This window comes from Eumetopias jubatus, unplaced genomic scaffold (genome assembly GCF_037043125.1).
Source record: "Eumetopias jubatus isolate StellerSeaLion01/CBP00866 unplaced genomic scaffold, mEumJub1_p1.0 scaffold_13, whole genome shotgun sequence".
Lineage (NCBI taxonomy): Eukaryota > Metazoa > Chordata > Mammalia > Carnivora > Otariidae > Eumetopias > Eumetopias jubatus.
In genome coordinates this window covers 36,920,427-36,935,692 of record NW_028274819.1, presented here as the reverse complement: position 1 = coordinate 36,935,692, position 15,266 = coordinate 36,920,427, and the positions used below count along the sequence as shown (strand labels likewise).

At 35.3% G+C, this 15,266-nt stretch overlaps 1 protein-coding gene across 2 annotated transcripts in view; it reads left to right on the top strand.

Moving 5' to 3' along the window:
• Positions 1-15,266, top strand: part of GAS2 (growth arrest specific 2) — a 117,287-nt gene that overhangs the window by 45,994 nt on the left and 56,027 nt on the right. For both annotated transcript variants that reach the window (XM_028117735.2, XM_088017797.1), the window contains exons 4-5: positions 4,668-4,731; positions 13,932-14,073. In XM_028117735.2, coding sequence (XP_027973536.1) covers positions 4,668-4,731; positions 13,932-14,073 — 206 coding nt within the window. The remainder of the gene's footprint in view (positions 1-4,667; positions 4,732-13,931; positions 14,074-15,266) is intronic.

Below are 15,266 nucleotides of genomic sequence, written 5' to 3'. Positions count from 1 at the left end.
ACTTAAGAAGCAAGGGAGTAACCTTTATTGAGTGCTTGCCATATGTACCAAGTGCTTTTAACTGTAAAATCACCTCATAAGGAAGAGCAAGTAGAAGGCAAGACTCCTGTTTGAGAGATGAAAAAATTATGCAGCCTAAACTAGAACCCAATCCTTCTGACTTCTACAAGACCAGTGCTCTAACCCCTGAGCTTGGAGCCTCCTTCTGACTTCTAGTTTATTGTATTTTCTATCATACCACTCTTTCTGAGTATTAGAACTTGTTATTCTCTATTCTGGGAAGGTGGACAATGTTCATTTATGATATTTTCACAATTAAATGATATTCAGCCAAAATGTATTTTTTTCAAGTTTCCTTCCTAAATATAAATCTAAAAACCAGTTTCCTTCAAAACCAGTGTGAATATTATAGTCTTTATTGTATAGACACCAAATAGACAACACAATTTTTCATGCTTCCATTTCTTTGCCCATGTGTTAAAACTTAATATATTTAGCTAAACTATACATTTATGGTTGAATGCATTTTATCCTTGCAGATTCTGTGACATTGAAACTCTACCCTTTGCTTTAGTGGAAGACCTCATTTTCTATTCCTGGAGCTAGCAGCACTCCATTTGACATTTGATGCCCATGAGATTTTTATAGAATCTAGGTTATATGCCTGAGTCTCTTGCCACAATTTTTTTGAATAGGGATCTCTGTTACTTTTCCCAGAGGTGTTCTGCATTATGCTTTTCTTTGAGATGGTTTTGATTATTTTTTTTAAATCCAGTGATAAAACTTTTTGCATGATAATTACCATTGACTGGAGAGCTTTTTATTTGTTTTAAAAAGAATTTTTTAGAGGAAAGAAAGCAATAGTGGTCCCTTCTTCTAACGCAAAGCAAAAAACCATATGAACGTTTCAGTGATAGAGTGAAAAAAATGTTTTCTCCTGTAAACTTTAGTGTAAGTAGAAGCTTTATTGTTTTTTTGCAAAGATGAATCATTACAATGATTTGTTTAAGATGAGTATCCTTATGACTCAATACAAAAGCTTTCGTTCAAATGCAATATGCTAAAAGTTGTCTTTTTAATCATCCTGACAAAGACTAGCTAGCACTCGATTATTTGATCTTCCAAAATATATGATACATAATCAACTTGGGTAATTTACTAAAAATGGACTCATCTAAATTTTATTCTCAGAGGAAGATAATATAATGATAAGGTGTTTGCTGTTTCACAAAATGACACATTTTACTCAAGCTTTATACTTAGCACAAACTTGTAATAGCTACAGGATTATCTGCTTTATATTCCTGTATATGCTGACAAAACTGACCTACTTAAACTGACATTTGACTTAGATTGATTTATAATTAGTGGTCTCTGATATAATATAAATGATAAAATATTCAATATATAGTCATTATAATAGGACCACTTTAAATTATATATATTATACCAATAGTAATTTTTTTATAAGTTTTTACAGTGCTTAGCATAGTGACTGATACCTGATCGGTGCACACACAAAAAAATGTTTTTAGAAAAAAAAATAAGTGAATTATTGTTGACTAAGCCAAATGAAGACAATCTTTAAACAAATAATTTATAATAACAAAAATTTTAAGAAATAATAAAGCTAGCATTGGGGGAGCCTTTCCTATGTGCCACACACTGAGCTAAAATAACAATAAATATTACTTTGATCCTCACCAAAGTATTGCAAGGTATACACTTTTGTTTTTCCACAGAAAAATGAGATTTTATTGAATAACCTCCCAAGATAATGCAGCCAGTAAGCCTTGGAGTTGATACTCACACCCAGATCTTTGTGGTTTGAATCCCATGGCCACTATATTCTATTAACTTACTTTAAAAACTTGCTTGAGTGCAAAAACCAAACAAAGTCACCTCTTTGGCAAATTTAGATACTATTTAAAGACTCTTGAATTTAATTGTATAGCCATAAGCAAGAGTATTTGTTTTTACAATTAAATAAACATTGACATCATTTGCATTTTCTCAAGACACCAGGTAAGATGTTAGTCTTTATTTAGTTTGTTCATTGTCAAAACCACTATCATCACCAGATGATTGTCATCATCCTCGATTTTTGAGATGTATTACTTAGTGAGTAATTACTGTTTTGTGCTAAATTATGCACATCTACAACTTCATCTCACTCATTGCTCACTAGTCATCAGACATGGCTTTTCTGTTTTGTTTTGTTTTTTTTGTAGGGTTTTTTGGTCATCACAGGCCAGGCATAATATACCTGCTATTTGAAAAGCCATTAATATGTGAAACAATAACACGGGGGTGTTTTTTGAGGCAAGTTTTTTCCTTTATGAAAAATAACATTTCCAAGAATTTTGGGAAGTAAAATAACCATTCTACTAGTTTTTCCTAAGAAATGATGCTGAGGGAGAGGTTAATTTGTCTTAAATTTTATAGGCTTGTTCTTTTAAGGATATAAAATGAAGAATCATGCTGTTACTTTTTAGTTTGCCAAAAATGATTTTCTAATGAGTCCATGGTAGATTCAGTGTTTGAGTTTGGGCATGCCAAAGCTGTTTTAAGTTGATAGCTCAATTGAAGAAGCAAAGAAGCACACAATAGTAATGTGTCTCACATATCACATTATCTTTATTAGCCACATTATTGTTTTCCTTCAGGATGAATTTTATTTTCCATAAAATGTATCTATTCCAATGCTTATATAGGCCTCAAACTGTGTATAACGAGTTGGTTAAGGAATCATTATAGCTGGGTCAGGTATTTTTATAATTGGTTCTTGACTGCACATTGACACAATTGGGTCAGTTCACTAGTAATTTTTACAATTTGACACTGTTTCTATCAGGAAGTACATGAGATTGTGTCCACGTCTTTAGGAGCTGTAGCCACTTGCTTTGCATAGCTTTCACTGAGGATGAGGGTATTAACAGGGCCTAAAAAAATCTTCCTCTCCTCAGTTTCTATATATTCCTTTTTCCACTCAAAAACTCCTGTTTATTATTTTGTTCCATGGATAGGATTTTTTTTAAAGCCTGACTCGGAAAGAATTGATTATCTAGACAGAAAGATTGATTTTCATTTGTTTGCTTCTGTTTGGTGATGTTTGTGATTGTTCTCTTTTTGAAATTGATGCCCATGTGATATTACGGTCCATATATTATATTGCACTGAAGTTGATTTAATGAAGTTGTGAAGTTTGTATCATTCTAGCCAGAGTCAACCACTGGTGCATTTGAAATTGGAGTTATTAACTATCCTTATTTTTAGATTGTTTAATTAGAAATAACTTTAGGCTTCCTGATTAAGGGAATTCACTCAGGGTCAGCTAAAGCTAAACTTTATGTTACCAAGAATTGAAATATTTTGTAATTGAGATTTTCCATAATTCTATTTTAATGAACATTGTTGAGGGGAATAGAAGTTAGTTTGTGAGCTTCAAAGGTGACATTTTATAACAAGATAATAAAATTGTGTCTGTTTAAAGCCAATTATATACTTTTACAATCCAAGTAAATGTTTTCTTTCTATTCACCACAAACTCCTAATAAATTTCATTCTGATGTCTGTGGACCAAATATTACCACTACCATAATCTGTGGAGTGAAAGAATTAGATATTAAAGTTAAAGGAATAGAATAATGTTGGGAAATAGAATTATTACAAAATTCTGTGTTTAAGAATTAAAACAATATTACTCTTTTTCTTAAAATTTATCAATAAGCTATCAATAGGCTAGTATTTTCTTTTATCAAGATATTGTCTATGTAAAGACCATTCTCAGTACATTATATTTTTTCAATATCTATTGGCTTTATTAGGTGCAGTATATAACAATATTTTTAAAATTCTCTAATCTTTTTAAAAAGAGAGCAATATAAGCAGGACATACACTTTTGGTAGGCTCAACATATGCAAGTATGATTTGTCAGCATTACTGAATGTGTCCAAAGCAATTCGTAAAGCAAGATTTATTAAGTAATCAGATTATATTAGAATCTGATCAATACAAAGAACAGTCTTCTAATTTGCTCATTTTATGGGCAAAGTTAGCTGTTGGTATATATTGATACATATTTACAAATCCATTCAGTTGAAAGTATATCTTTCTAAAGTATCATTTAATCAGACTTGATTAGGAGAGGACATCAAGTTTCAGAGTCTCATTGATGTCACTACTTGGAGGATAACAATGGCATTTTTATCCTTATTCATTGTATTATTTCGCTGAAATCACTGGTGAAGATAGACTCAGGATTTTTAAGAGTCCCTTCTTGCTCCATAGTCTTCTGTGTGCTATGTATTTTTAAATATCAACTATTTATATCATAATGACAACTACATATATTTCCAAGATTGACTTACTAATACTACCTAATAAAAGAGAAACATTTTCAGGATGAGATTTACTCAGGGTGAGATTTTCTGAGACTCATGACTTTGAGAAGGGAGGTTAGGCAGAGAGTTTTGAAAACTGCGTTAAGACTTCAGTAGAGCTAAGTGTACCATGGGATGGGATGGTTTCTGTGAGTGTGAGAACGAAGACTAGATCATTTATGGGAAGCATGAGGGATGAGAGGTCATTGGCAAGCCTGTTCACGATTGAGCTGTTTTACAATCCCTTCTATTATAAAGGTGTCCACCTCTGTCTTGTCTTTCAGTCCTCCACAAGCAACCCAGAGAAGTATGTCTCTGTTTGCTAGAGCTTGGCCGGATTGCAGCCAGGTAGGTCAAACTGCTGCCACTATGTTAAGATGTGGGCCATCTCAGCATTGAAGCAACTGAGGAGCTTCCTGGCTTTGCGTTGTTAATTTAACCTGGGTATTGAGAAGCTACTCTTTCAAATATAATCAGTACAAACATCTCAAGAGCAGTTGTTCAAACTAAAAGCATGCTACCAATATTCCTAGCCCCACGATCGTGTCAAAGCCACTACGTCTAATAAGCATTTACTAAAAGCATATCCTCTCGTCCAATACATTTTCCCTCCATCCTTTTCTTGGGGGGTAGGGGAAGGTCTTGTACATGAAGTTGTGTGTGACTATTACTCTTTCCACTAAAGTCTATTCCTGTTATGTCTCTCTCTCCCAACTCCTTCACCTCCTCTCTCCCTGTTTATTCTTTATAATAATTATTAATTCTTAATATAATCCCTAAAATCATCTAATATTTAATGAATTTATTAAAATTTAATAATTTTAATACCTGTCTCCTCTGTTGTTCCTTTTTTCTCATTTTCTCTCCTTCAACATCCCATCTCTCAGGTCTTTTAGCTTCTACTTCTAAGTGGGGAGATAGTTTTTCAATTATTCTCCGTATTTTGATTAGAGAAAGGCATCGAATATTATCCTTCATAGGTGAAAATATGTATGGAATCATTTTCTTCTAGGAAAAAAGAAGTAATTGTAAAAGTCACAATCATAGCTAAATAGAGAAAGGGACTTTATTACCTCAGCTGACTTGCTTTGGTTTCATATCTTATCTTTCATTATCTTGCAAATGACCAAAAAGATCTTCTGACAGTTCTGTGAAGCTGAAAGAATTAGAAACGAGGATGTAAGTGGTTGAAGAAGTCTTGATTCAAAATTAAATTAAGAATTAATTAGATGTTTTTTTCATCAAGATCTGAGTACACTTTTAGGATACAGATCAGATGAGCCAATGAGATAAAGGGAGAGCTAGCTCTGGGTGAAAGTTCTCAAAGAGAAATTTATAAAGATAATCAGGGTAAAGAAGATACAAGGTGCACACATCAGCAAATTACAGCAATAGGTAGAAAGCTTGCTGCCAGCGAATAGACCTGGGTTTTTTGTTTGTTTTTGTTTTTGTTTTTGATCCAATGGAAAGTTAACCTGCAATCAGAAGTAACTCCAAGTTCCATAAAACATGATAGCCAACATAATCTCAACAAATTGTATGTCAGGTATAAATTTTACTTTACCACACTAAGCGTGTACGAGGAAGATTCTTTAATTAAAAAAAAATTCAAATTAAATATGACTGAGACTCCACTCAAAGTGAAAGAGCCAATTTGAGATGTTTGGAGTTTTCCCTATTCTCTCCCATACTGCTCCAGATACTGTGTGAAGGCCTTGGGAGAGGGTCCCCTAGTCCTCTGTCCACTCAAGTCTACTGCTGGGACGTAGTTTCAGCTTGTAGTGTCCAACTCTTCCTTTGGACCCCACTCCCCTACAGAGCCATCACCGTCCTGGGTTCTATGAGGGAGCAAGACAAATGTATCAGTTGCTTCTAGGACTCTGCCAAGCCACCCAGTCTTGGGCAAACAACCTTGAGTCAGAGGAATAGATATCCTTTGGACTCTACAGATAGCCCCTAAAAAGGGGGAAATTAAAAATACGGGGGAAGGAAAACACACAAAGTAAAATCTCAACAAATGAGCAGTTGCCATGAAATGTTAGAAACATGGATGGTTCCTACTTAACAGATTAGGCAGAACACTTTTTGTTCAGTTGTTTATTTATACTGCTAGAATATTCTAAAGTGCCAGATTCCATTTTGTAGTTTTAATAATCTAAATATAGGAATCAAATCAGCATCATGATCCTGAAAGCCGTGATATGCAGGTAAAGAGAAGGAGTTGCACCATCTGCAGAATTAGCCATGAGATGTCATTATCCTCTTGTTTAGTTTGTGTTATTTGCCTGTTCCCTGGATTTATTTTATTTTTTGTAATTACACTTTTTATTACTGGAACACTGTGATTAGGAATCTGGCTGAACCAGACTTTTTAACTATGACAGAGTCATCAAAGGAGGAGACATGCTACCCAGTGACATAATCCCTTTAGAAATCCCCATTCCTTCACCTTCAAGTCTGGCATAAATTGCCCCTTGCCATAGTATATAAAAAAAAATTAAAATCTTAATTTTAATGACAGAGAATTATAATGGCCTGGTCAATTTCATGGGGAAGGATCATTTCAAGTTTTGTGGGGTTTTTTTCCCCCCAATTATTTTGAAATTGAGATTCTGGGTTGCTCCATTTCTTTATTCTTGTTTTTTTTAACCAGTTTATTGGGTGACATACAAAATGCTGTACATATTTAATGTATACAGGTTGATGAGTTTGGAGATAAGTGTATATCTGTGAAACCATACTGCAATCTATGCCATCAATCTATCCATCACCCCTCAAATTTTCATCCTGCCATTATTATTATCATCATCGTCACCATCATCATTGTTATTGATGATAAGAATGGGTTGCTCCATTTCTGACCACACTTATAACCATGTAAGCTGGTGAAAGCAGTAATTATTCATATTACAAAAATATTACTAATTTCACAAAGGAATTATCTAAAGATTAAGATAACCTTATGTTACAATGCTCAATTTATAAACCTCGTTATTTATTTTCTTCACTTACTTGAGTGATGTGAAATACTGCACTTACACAGAAAACCAGAAAATATGCTGAGATCATTCAGGGTGTTACTTTTGTTGTGTGCAGCATAAGGTAAAACAGTTGAATACCAATTGGATAGATTGAACATTTAAATATAGATGTCTACTTAAGTTTCTGTACACATTTGAAGATCTTTTTTTTTTTTATCGAATGGAAGTTCAGTTGTGCTTTAGAGACAGCAACCCAATAAACCCAAATTTCACTCCCTACACTATATGTTGGAGCATATTAGTTAAAGGGAAAAAAGGAAAATTTATCCACCTGATCTAATTTGACTCCTAAATTTTTCTTTGAACATATTAAAACTATGTCTGCATCTTTATTTTGTGCTTCCTCCTCGTCCTACCCCTCCATAGAGGATTACATAAATTATTGAGTTAAGACATCTTTAGCCAAAACTAGAAGTGATTTGGGGAGAGCTCTTATGAATCAGTACATTAATCTGGACACACACTAGATGAGTTTTGACCATAATGGAATTCCCAGTACAATCTTATGAGTTGTGAGCATATTTTTAATAATCACTGACAGATGATGCTTTTGTATATTTGATTCTAAACATTAACTCCTTAAAATTACACAAATGTCATCTTAAAAACATCAACATCACTTCGGGTATGATTCTCAAGATGTTTCTGATTCTCTGCCATGTTTTCCTGCCTGGGGACACTCAGTGAAGCTCCTTTGAGAACTGTGTGGGCTTCTCTGAAATCTGAGATGGGAGAATGAGACCGCTTATTTTTGTTCTCATGGGTAAAACTTCCTTTTATTTTCGACTAAATAGAGCTATCATCACTGGAGAGTGAAATCCTGTTGTTAATATTTCAGAAACCGTGTCCGTTTCTGAGTATAAAATATGTTTGTTCTCCTTTTGAAAAGTAAAATGCTCAGCAAAAGCAGGTCAATAAAACCTGAAAGATCTTTTTAATGACAATGCTTTGACATTCATTGCTGAAAAATATTCCTATGAAGTCAGCCTTTTTACAGACTACAGAATTAAGATTAGCTTTATGCTAAAAGTTAAAAACTTTTGATATTTTGGTTTGGGGCCATAATCAATAATTAATATCTTAGTGGAGCTTTTTATATGATTATTTTTGAGTGCTTCCTTAATTTTGAACAAAATTTATGACCATTTGAAAAATATACTTGGTGAACATTTTTGTTAGTCTATTTCAATCCATGGCCTAATGAAGTGTTGCTTAAAATATATTCTTATACAAGGTTTATTAATTAACACATCCTATTTAAAGCACTTGACTCTGACTGCTAAGAATATCACATGTCTTCACATGGGTGAAATTTCCTTCCAAATGTAAATCTATCTTTAAATTACTTCAAAACAGAATAAAAATAGGGCAAAACTATCTTGCAAGAATCTATAAACTGTCTGTTAACTATAAACTCATCTGTTTATCTATAAATTTATCTGCCTTAAGAAGGAGGAGTTTCTAAAATGTGTCCCCCTAACTCTACTGAAATAGGTCCCAGATGTCTTTTTTTTTTTTTTTTTGAATACTCTAGTCTACTAAATAGTTTGAATAAATTCTCTAGTTCAGGGCTCAGTTTGAAAGCTCAATTATGTCATCTAGACCAATCTCAAAAATCATGTCATGTGCCAGAAAAATGAAAAAGCCATTCCTAGAACCTCTTCATAAAGTCATTAACCAGAAGACACTTTCCCTGGCACTTTGCTTTTTTTTTTTTTCAATGAGACAAAACCAGAGTCCTTGCCCTTCCATTATTCACTCTACTCTCCTGTCACTGGGGTATACAGATGTGAGGGTTTGGTTTTAGTGAATTCAACCTTCTTGCTATCTTTAGTTTGACCCTTATTCAGTGTGAAAACAACAAACTCTCTCTCCCAAAACTCAAAAATCTTATAGCTGGAAAGGAGTAGAAAATAGTATAGATTTGTGAAAACCTCACAGACAAAGTAGAAACATGAAGTGGTATAGAATTAATCATGGAAACCAGAATAAAGCAAGCTTTTGGAGAGTAGAAAAAAAGACCTATTTGGTGACTAAGTTGGCTTGCAGGTGTGAGCCCCCAGGCCCAGGGGAATGTCATGATTTACAGCCTGTTGACATCTCCAGACAGACAGGAAGCCAATGAATCGTATTTAAGTGTGCATTTTGGGACTGGCTGACTCTACCCTAGGCAGCTTGAAGTATTTAAAAGCCAATATAAGCAGAGATTTGGAGCTTAGTGTTGATTCCCTGTGTTCAGTGGCAGAGCTAATTTTCAGCATTCCCAGATAAAGAAAAAAATCTCCAGGGCAAGACTTTCCATGTATGACTTTGTTACCAGCTTCATTCAAACTTAGTCTAGTTTGTATCAGACATGGTGAAGCCTGTTGTTCCTCTAGTAACATATTATTATTTTACTTTGCAAAAAAAGAGAGAGAGAGAGAGAGAGAGAGAGAGAAAGAGAGAAAGAAAAAAAGAAAAGTAAAAAATTATGGGGCCTATTCCTGAAAGGTGGCCTGAATCCACCGACAAGTGAAATCATATTTTCCAACTGGCTTAATTTATACATTCGAATATGATGTTTTAACTTATGATTGACTTTTAATTGGCCGTGAATTCTAGTGTGTTAAATTCCTCTAGCTTCACTGCCCAGTTTGTGTTATTCTCTTAAGGACATTAAATATAACACAAGTTTGTACCTTGATGGACTAAGTATTCAAAGAAGTCTAGGCAGATTAAAAAGAGTTACCTACTGAAGTTCATCCAGGGAGTGAGGAGCAAAGCTGAGTTTCTAACTTGCTCTGCTACGTCCAGCACTGAGCTATTTCTGCTGTTTCATAATTCTAGGAAAACTGATATAAAGAAAGCCTAGAATAAGTTCCTTTGTAAAGGATACAAACAATAGTAATAATATAAACAGTAGTAATAATACTACCTTACATCTTAATTTTCAGGCCCTTATATTATTTCATTTGGTGGTATAATATATTTTTCAAAAAGCTTTGGCAAAAGCATCTTTGTGCTGCAGGTTCCTAGTGGTAAAACCTTTGATACATCCATTATCAACACAATTTCAGAGGCTGTGCCATGTGTTAGACACTGTACTGAGCATGTAATGGATACTTTTTTTAAAGATTGTATTCATTCATTTGAGAGAGAGAGAGAGAGAGAGCAAGCTCACAAGCAGGGGAGAGGCAGAGAGAGAATCAGACTCCCCTCTGGGCAGGGACCCAACATGGGGCTCCATCCCAGGACCTGGAGATCATGACCTGAGCTGAAGGCAGACGCTTAACCATCTGAGCCACCCAGGCACCCACAACATTAAAACACAGAAGTTAGAATTTCCATTTTACATTGAACTTACAAGGAGGCTCAGAAATAATGTCCGTCAGGATGCCCAACTGTGCTGGGTGCATTGAAGATGTTCAGTAGCAGCTGCTGTTCCACCATCCTCCCTCCCTCCCCACACCATGACATCAGACCTCTGAGGCAGGCCATTTTCATTTCTACTTTCCTGATAGAAAACAGACTTCTAGAGGTTAAGTGATTTGCTACATTTAAAACGTAGGTTAATGGCACAGTGAGCTCAAGTCTACCTCAGGGAAGAATGATACACAAATCTCCATGTGAGTGTTGTTGGTACTTGTCAACAGTAATGAGATGCTGGGTTGCTTTCAGTGTAATTAATGAAGTACTAGAAAGAAAAAAAATATATATTTGGTTTAGTTTTGGATAGGGTTTAAAATCTTCTGGAAAAACTTTTGGTAAAGCATTTATGTGCACTTAATATTGACATGTTTTATTAAAGTGATACGCAACTGGGGTGCCTCGATAGCTCAGTTAAGTGTCGGACTCCTGGTTTCAGCTCACGTCATGATCTCAGGGTCATGAGATCAAGCCCCTCCACCAGCTCTGTACTCATCCGGGGAGTCTGCTTAAGATTCTCCCTCCCTCTTTCTCTCCTTCTGCCTTTCCCCCTGTTCATGTGCACTCTAAATAAATAAATAAATAAATAAATAAATAAATAAAACCTTAAAAAAATAAAGTGACATGCAACTAAAGATCCAGAACAATGAAATCAAACTCGTATCTGGAACCCAAAATTATTATTATATGATACCATGGTATTTTTTTTCCATTCACGTGGCAACTCTTTAAGTACGTACTGTGTGCCAGGATCTATGCTAGCTCTTGGGATGCTATGAACTAGACACTGGTCTCTACTGATACAGATTTGCAGTCTAGTGCGTGTTTCCATTATGTCTCATTAACTGGATAATATATATAAAACATGAGAAATATGAATGATGCCTAGGTCTTTTAGCTAATGAGTTATTTAGCTAAAAATTATTCTGTTCAATAGTGACGGTTCTCAAAAAAGCAGTTGTTCAGTTGAGTTATGACAGCCTAAACCGTTTTGTACTAAATTCTAAGTTTTCGGCTCTTAAAGAGATTCTGACACAGTGTGCATCCTTATCCTCTAAATTCTGAAAAAAAATTGAAAATGAAATGAAAGAGTTGCAGATGGAACATCAAATTTCTACTGATAAGATCCAAGTTGACAAAACCAGAAAGGGAGACCAACCATAAAAGACTCTTAATCTCAGGGAACAAACTGAGGGTTGCTGGGGTGGTGGGGGGTGGGAGGGATGGGGTGGCTGGGTGATGGACATTGGGGAGGGTATGTGCTACGGCGAGCGCTGTGTATTGTATAAGACTGATGGATCACAGACCTGTACCTCTGAAACAAATAATACATTATATGTTAATTAAAAAAATAAAAAATAAATTTAAAAACAGATCCAAGTTGGGAGACATGCTTAGTGTCTTTAACTGACCTCCAGAAATACGCCAATTAACTACCTAATTACAAACAAAGATGGATAGGGTGGAGTTTTCTATGGAGGTCTTTCTGGGGGTAGCTTCTTCCCTAGAAGAAGAGTGAACTGAGTCAACCATGCTCAACTGATTCTTAGATTTTACAATTTGATAAATCCCTTCATCTTGTTGGAGAAGAGTGAGTAATGAAAGAGAGAGGCCAGCAATTGAACTAATTTAGCACCCTCGACAAGAACAAAATATCAAGAGTGGGGAAATTCTTCCTCTGGAAGTGTATCCTGAACACATGTGTGATGATGTGAGTTAAAATAACAAGCCATTAGAACAGGACAATAATCTAAGCTTTTGCACTTAATGATCTTTTAAATATATTATTCACTCTGAGGTAGTAGACATACTGTCTACATATTTATTCTCTCTGGGTAGATTATTTTCTTTGTAGATTATCCATAACCTATTTTTTAACTTTCCAAATGACATTTTCCTCTCCTTTCTAACATGTAATCACCTGATTAAAAGGTCAGAGAAAAAGAGCTTCAGCCCTACACTGAGAAAATCTGGATTTGCATCTTTGTCTTGCTCCTAGCTAATTCTGTACCCTTTCTGGATCTTTATTTTTTATTCTGTAAAAATTTAAGAGTATAACTAGATGATCCCAAAGGTCCTTCAACTCTCAAATTCTGGTATTATCTTTGGTCTTCTCCACCTAGGTAAACTGATATGCATCTAAGAAACCAAACCAATTAAAATTTAGCCTAAGAAAAATATGATTATGGGAGAGAAGAATGCTAATAACAATGACATCTCTCTTTTTGAACTTCTATAATATTGATAATTTACAACACATAATTTTAACATTGTTATTCTAAATTATTTCTCTATTCGCTCTTATTCATTTTCTTTCACTGTACCCCTATACATGCTTTCATTACATTGTTTTTAAGTGTATAACCTATGACACAGTATAACCCCACACTACATCGTTCTGGGCTCAGAGGAGGTGTACAATTAACAGTGAATTTCTTCTCTGTTAAGTCATTTAAGGATGTTCATTTTGGGGATTGCTATTTTCATCTTTAACAAGCTTGTATTCAAAGTAGGAATTCGGGGCGCCTGGGTGGCTCAGTCATTAAGCGTCTGCCTTCGGCTCAGGTCATGATCCCGGGGTCCTGGGATCAAGCCCCGCATCAAGCCCCACATCGGGCTCCCTGCTCAGTGGGGAGCCTGCTTCTCCCTCTCCCCCACTCCCCCTGCTTGTGCTCACTCTCTCGCTCTCTCTCTGTCAAATCAATCAATCAATCAATCTTAAAAAAATAGGAATTCAATTACAAATCTCTAAGCTAGTAAATCTAAAAGCTGAAGACTAAATTTTACATGATAATTCATGTTATTGCCTCAATATATTACATGGAGTATTTTTATTCTTAATATGTCAGGTGTCTATTCATGTGTCTATATACATATCTAAACATAAGTGTATACATATGTATCTATATCAAAATCAGATATATGTGTTTTTTCCTGCTTCAAAGGAGGCCAATTTAAGAACTCACCATTTCAGTGCCAGAGAAAGTTAGTTTTAAAAAAAAGTCAGCAATTTGGTCCTATGGCATTCATGATCAAATGTAACGTATGGTAAGTGTATCATTATAAGTTATGCGTGTGTATTGATCTGGTGTCTTTTAAAAGGTATGGTGTGGAACCTCCTGGTTTGATAAAATTGGAAAAAGAGATTGAACAAGAAGAAACACTTTCTGCTCCTTCTCCTTCACCTTCTCCTTCATCAAAATCTTCTGGAAAAAAGAGTACGGGAAACTTACTGGATGATGCAGTAAGTAAAATTGGTTGGATTTCTTACCAGCCCTTAGTCTTTTCTGAACTTCAAAACTCATTCTGTACAATCTTTCGTCAATCTAACCTTTACCTATTTCAATTTCATTGAAATTCATTTTTAAATCCTATGAAAAAGTTTGTAGAACTACAACAGTAGAAGTAGTCATTTTGAGATTCAAACCTGAGCCAGTCATTTAAAATAATGCGTCACTGAATTCTACTGAGTAGTATTTAAAATTTTAGGATAATAAGTTAACTTCCTAAAAATTATCTTTGCAAACAGTTCAACCTTGATAGTTTTGGTTCATGGTTGTTTCACAGATAAGAAGCTGGAGGCAGAAGAGAACACCAACCTGCCACAGAGAACAGAGTTGCCCTTTGCTCCCTGTCTGCTCTTGGCCAGGATCTATCATTGTTTTTCAAGGGCTCTTGTTATCACAAGGCTCCTTTCTTGTTGGAGAAACTTAAGCAGGAATTGAATCACCTGCCGAAGGGAGAGGAGCTTAGATTCCAACTCAGGTTTGCTAACTGTCTGGGGTCCCCACCTCTCTCCTTAGCAGATTACTATCTTTGGCAGATTAGGGAATGTTTTCGTAGACCCTCATAATCACAGCAAACAGATTCTGGAAGGAAGAGCAACCTGGATGAATTAAAACTCTCTGGCTCCTGTGCTGTCTGTTATAAGTAGTTCTTGGTTATAAGAAGTGTGTTTGATTGTGTGCCTGCATTCACCTCCCAGCACACAGACTGAGTGCAAATCTCAAAAGTACTTGGGCAGTTGTTCAAAAAGTAGTTACCTCAGGGATGATAGACTGAAGTATGTCTCCTACATGGAAAGGTCCTCAGAAACTAGCCCCAACCGTAATGCACTTATATGGAATAGGCAGGACTGAAAAGCAGTGCTGGCCCATAGCTGAGAGTCTCCTTCTCTAGGGTCTGAGCTGCAAAGAGCTGGGAAAATGGCTGACTGACACTGTAGGATGTGGAAGACAGATTGCCTTTTGCTTTTCCCCATGTGACACTATGGCCTATATTGCAGATTCAGAGAAGCAGAAGTACAATTTGACAGATTGAGAATTTCCATTTCTGAGGGCAGCCAAGTTAAAACTTACCCTGTCAAGATGTTTTAGCCAAAATCAGTTTAATTTAGTTTCTTTTGTTCAATCCACTCAGGAATTAAAGCCTAGGAAG